The 4,889-nt window shown below is 56.5% G+C and overlaps 1 protein-coding gene across 1 annotated transcript in view; it reads right to left on the reverse strand.

Moving 5' to 3' along the window:
• The window catches only part of MXD1 (MAX dimerization protein 1), an 8,921-nt gene extending 4,038 nt beyond the window's left edge, over positions 1-4,883 (reverse strand). The window contains exons 1-2 of the mRNA XM_035898891.1: positions 2,456-4,883; positions 1,229-1,258 (exon numbers count right to left, since the gene is read on the reverse strand). Coding sequence (XP_035754784.1) covers positions 1,229-1,258; positions 2,456-2,469 — 44 coding nt within the window. The 5' untranslated portion in view covers positions 2,470-4,883. The remainder of the gene's footprint in view (positions 1-1,228; positions 1,259-2,455) is intronic.
• Between the last annotated feature and the right edge of the window lie 6 nt (positions 4,884-4,889).

The following is a 4,889-nucleotide window of genomic DNA, read 5'->3' on the forward strand; positions in this document are numbered from 1 at the left end:
CGGGGAGGGAGGGGCCCAACCCTGACCCCAGCACTCGAGGGGCGGCCCCCCCAGTGCCCAGCACAGGGGCACGCTCCCTGCCCTGCTCCTGCTGGCCACACCACTCCTGATCCAAGCCAGGATGCTGCTGGCCCTCTTGGCCACCTGGGCACCCTGCTGGCTCCTATTCAGCCGCCTGTCAAATCTCACTGGGTCATAACAATAAAAGGAAAATAAACCTGCAGAGGATTCATTTCCCAGGCAAAGGACCTTCCAAGCGTTTCACTTGGCTCTGTGAGATTCCTGTCCTCCCACTGCTCTCCCTCACCGTATCGAGCCCCTTGGGCTGGGCGGGGGGAAGGCAGCAAACTTTGGTTGAGGCCTAAATGCGCCGGCTCGCCGGCCACAGGACGGGGTTACAGCATCTCTAACGAAGGAAGGGGCACGCAACCCCTGGCCAGGGAGAAGCTCCTTTCTCTGCCCTCTTTGAAAGGGTGGAAAAGACAGAGCATTTACTGCGCTTGCTTGTGCAACGTTACCGACAGGATTTCGACACGGCTCTGGTCTGGACAAGGCGAGAGGCCTGCAAGGTGAGGCCGAAGTAATCAAATGCTCATTTCCTCGGTCTTTTCAAACGAGGAATAAATGTCCCCAGCCTTTTCTAACCCATGTCACTTGGGACGCAAGCAGTTCGGCCTCTAAGATACAAACCGACCGGGTTCACGCCAGTCCTGCGCTGGCAGGGGGGCACAGCAAGATTTGAGCCGTGTCCAAGCCATGCTGAGAGAAGAGCGGCCCATCGAGGCCATCCTTCAGCTGGGCGACAAAGACCGCACCGCTCTGTCCCAAATAATCACCGTTATTTGTGTGCGTGGCTGCGGCCGGGTACCTGCACCCCGACTGTGGGCGAGCGGAGGGTGATGGCCGTCCCACCGGCACGGCATTGCCCCTGGGAACTGGGAGAGGGCTGGAAACCCTTCTCCTTCACAAGCTTGGAGGTGGGATGAAGGCTTCAGCAAACAAGGAGCTGGCCGAGGAGATAAATATCATTCCCACCTCCTTATTGCACAGCTACTCTGGTGGCCAAGGACAGGGAAGGCTTCAAGTCCAAGCAACACCAGGAACCTCCTTGCTGGCTGCTTTATCCCGTCCCTTCCCTCCCATTCCCCATCTCAGCACCGCCTCGGCTCCCCGGCCCCGGTTCCCAACCCCTGGAAAAGCAGGGATTCACCCAGCCCCCGGCACTAACCTGTTCTTTTCCATCTCGTTGTGTGTTGACCTGAAAAAGAAAGAAAAAACGATGAACTCCTCCGTCTGACTGGGTGTACCACAACTAGGATTAACAGGCGGGCTCCCTGGAAAATTTCAAACCTTGGGGGCTTTCAGAGCTGCCCAGTACCCTGGGGAGGGTGAAAATGGCGGGAGGGAGGCAGAGACAGCCCGGTGCGACGGCGAAATCACCAGCTAAATGATAAGAAAAGGGCCGGTGAAACCCTCAGATGGGATTTTAGCGCGGCGAGGTTCAGTTTTGGAATTAGGCCTAGGATGAAGCTGCTGTCTCGGCGGCATGACGCAAGAGAGGGTGAGCCATCCAAAACGCGAACGCTCTCGGGGCTCGTGGTGGAGAAGGGGAAGCAGCCACCCCACACCGCAGGCTCGGGGCCGAAGGGCTGATCTCTGGGCAGGGGGGGGGAAGTTGCTCCATCTCCACGCAAACCTGCAACCCAGCCTCTATCAGAAAGCAAGTGGGTTTTTGGAGAGCACCGGCGCCCCGGAGCACTTTTTTTTTTTTTTTGAAAGCAGCTTTTTGAAGACTTCTTGCACAAGAAGGGCAGAGAAAGCAAGAGGAGTATCTGCAATTCTTGGCACGTAAAAGCAAAGAGCTGGGGGCAGACGGCTCTGGGGCAGCTCGGTGCCACTTCCGGGGAAGACGTGCTGCTTTTTGAAGGCTGTGCGGTGTCCGAGCGGTCGCGTCTCAGGCCGGGAGCCCCAGACCAGCTCAGAACACGACGGCCATACAAGATGGCGACTGGGAGCCCCCAAAGTCCCAATGGCCTCTGACGTTCGTGCCTGCCTCCGCTGCTCCGCTGCTCGTCCCTCTGCGAAACTGGGGCGAGCCATTGGGATGACGCGTCCAGAAAAGGTTCCCCGCGTCCAACGAGGGGTTAGCACCTCCTCACGAGAGGCACCAAACGTTGACGCTGAAACCCAGGCGGGCGTTACGTCCACTTACAGACTCCCCTGAAGCGCCTAATTTCGACGAAGGGGCAGCAAACACAAGCTGCTGGTTATTTTCTCTCCGTCAAAAGCTGGGGCAGCTGCACGAGGCCACGCTGCCTGGGATGGCAGGACGGACTCTTAGGGAAAAGCTGCTTCCTCAAGGGGCCACCTACTCCAGTTTAGGGAAATCGTTATTACGTGCTGGAAAATTTAACGATGAGAAAAATCCACAGGCTTGTTCGATAAGGATGCCTACCTGGAAGCCCCCATCAGCTCTGGGAGCGCTGGTTTCTCCCAGGCTGCGATGCCAAAGGAAACACAAGGGATGCCACCGATGCAGTGGGTGAAGCCGCTCGCCGGGGGGGTCTCCGCTTCGCCAGCGGCAGGTCACGGTGGATCAACGGCGCTCAGGGAGTCACCGCAGCCCCTCTGCCCGGCTTTCTAACGAGAGTCATCCTAGCCCGGCGCCTTCCGTTCGCTTTCCAGCGGCACCGGTTGAAGCGATCGGCTCCCAAAGGCCAGCGTCCCGCTCGCAGGCGATCGCAGAGAGTCCAAACCCATTTGACTGCAGCCGAGACGCTTCTCACTCGAAACGGGCGGGCGTTATCCTGGCATGCAAGGAACTGGCGAGTCCTCCCAAGCTGGGAATCCACAGACTCAGGTCTTTGGCTCCCATGGGATCTCTCCATTGAGCTTTTTTCTGGATCAAAGTCCTGCGTTTTACACCGAGCCCTTCGCCGCGGCGCTGGCAAACCTCACACAAGGCGATGAACTGCAGTGAGCCCGAGCTCCAGCCCTCGTTGTAAAGAAGCCAAACGCTTTTTGAGCATCGGTGCTGTCAGAGATGAGGGCACCCCTTGCCTCCACGCTTTGATGAATAACAAACTCATTCCCTCTTCCGTCGCTTTGTTTCAGAATCCTTCGTAGCATGGGGTTATTTGGGTTTTTTTGGTATGCATCCACAATCGCTAATATTTATAAAAAAGGTTCCTTTAGTCGATGGATTTTATTTTTGGATAAAATGAAAGGGGTCAGGTGATGCGAGGGGAGCGCAGCTTCACCCCGGGGCTGGCAGAGCGCTTCGCCGTGTGCCCCCAGACCCCTTTCCCAGCACCTTTGTGCCCATGGAGTCGCCGATCAGCGCCTCCCGCTAACCAAAACCTCGCCCATCAGCCCCAAAACTTCAGCTGCCCGCCAGCGTTGCCTTCGCAACGTGGTCTTTTCTCCTGCAGACCCTAACAAAAGGTGGTGGTAACGGCATGGGCTGCAGCTACAAGTTCTCTTTTTAACACAATGCAGACCTTTGCTCCGCTGTTCTGATTTGCCTTAAGTGAAGAACAAGCTCCAAATCTTCCGAACAGGAAATTCGGAGCGTGTGCAGGCGTGACAAACGCCCACGAATCCACTCGGAGCCTGTTTGAGACGAGACCGAGAGACCTCACCTGCCTCCTGCTCCCTCAGTGGGAGACCGGTGGCCCCGAAACCCTGGCGGGGAGGGAGAAGGAAACACCCCGGCTCGGGGAGACACCGGGATTCAGGAGATGAACAAAACCACCGGGGCGTTCTGGGCGGTATTTGTTGTCACAGCAGCTATCAAAGGTCAGCTGTCGCTGCGTCACGCAGAGGAGTTTGCTCCCGACCAGGAAAATGTGACATATCTGGTGACATCGCCGCGTTGCTCCTCCCTGGGCAAACAGCCTAAAATAGGCCAGTGAGAAAAGGAAGTGATCGGCCGCCGGTGACGTGTCGGGATGAACCTGCCCGGGCTTCGCTCCGCCCGGCAAAGTTTCCCTCGTAGCTGTTTTGAGGGGCTTGGATGTGCGTGTCCTGGCACAGAGGCAGCATTCCCGTGACAGCCTTCCCAAAAAATCAGCCGATCATTTCACCTCGACGACGCCCCAAGTGATTTTTAACGTGATTAAAGCGACCGAATAAACCACAATGGGTGCTGGAAAGAAAGGAGTCGGCACGGTGACTCCGGTTTGCACCGCGGCACCAGCGCCGGCTACGAGGCGGCGGTGTCTGTTGTACAAAACAGGAGAAGAAGCGAATAAAAGGCGACACGGGAGCGTTAAGCAATTAATCTACAGGCCTGAGAGGCATAATTAAATACTCCCTGAAAAAGAAAAAAACAAACCCCAGGCCGGTGGGACTCGCTCCTTCAGAACCACGCAGCTGCCTGGATCTGACTTTGACTCGGACAAACGGTGTTTTAGCGTTCCCGAGAAGGGGCTGCGCATGTAACATCAGCGAGGAGCAACCCGCGTCGAGGCTCTGGATGGATTTCAGGGAGGATAATTAAGGAATTCCCTTTTTTGACAGAAAAGCAGCACTAAGTGAGTTAACCGAAGCGTTGAGCAAAACCCCGTGCTTGGCCAAAAGCGTGTTAGACAAAAAAAAAAAAATAATCTCGCTTTCTTTATGGAGAATCCTCACGGACTGAGAGCGGTTTCACTTCTCGAGCTTCGGCGCAAGCAAGCCTGAAATCAAAAGCCCAACTTCCACATTCCCTTCAGCAAACCCATCCGCCACGTCAGACGATTGCACATCTCGTACCCAAGTTTGCCCAAAACAGGAGGTTTTTTCACCCCCTCACGTCTCACCGGGATGCTCCAGCGAGACACCGGCCCGGCGTGGTGGGCGCCCCATCGATGCGAATTTGGGGTGCTGAGAGGAATCTCTCGCTGGAG

This window comes from Egretta garzetta, unplaced genomic scaffold, assembly GCF_000687185.1.
Source record: "Egretta garzetta isolate BGI_Z169 unplaced genomic scaffold, ASM68718v1 scaffold238, whole genome shotgun sequence".
Taxonomy (NCBI): Eukaryota; Metazoa; Chordata; class Aves; order Pelecaniformes; family Ardeidae; genus Egretta; species Egretta garzetta.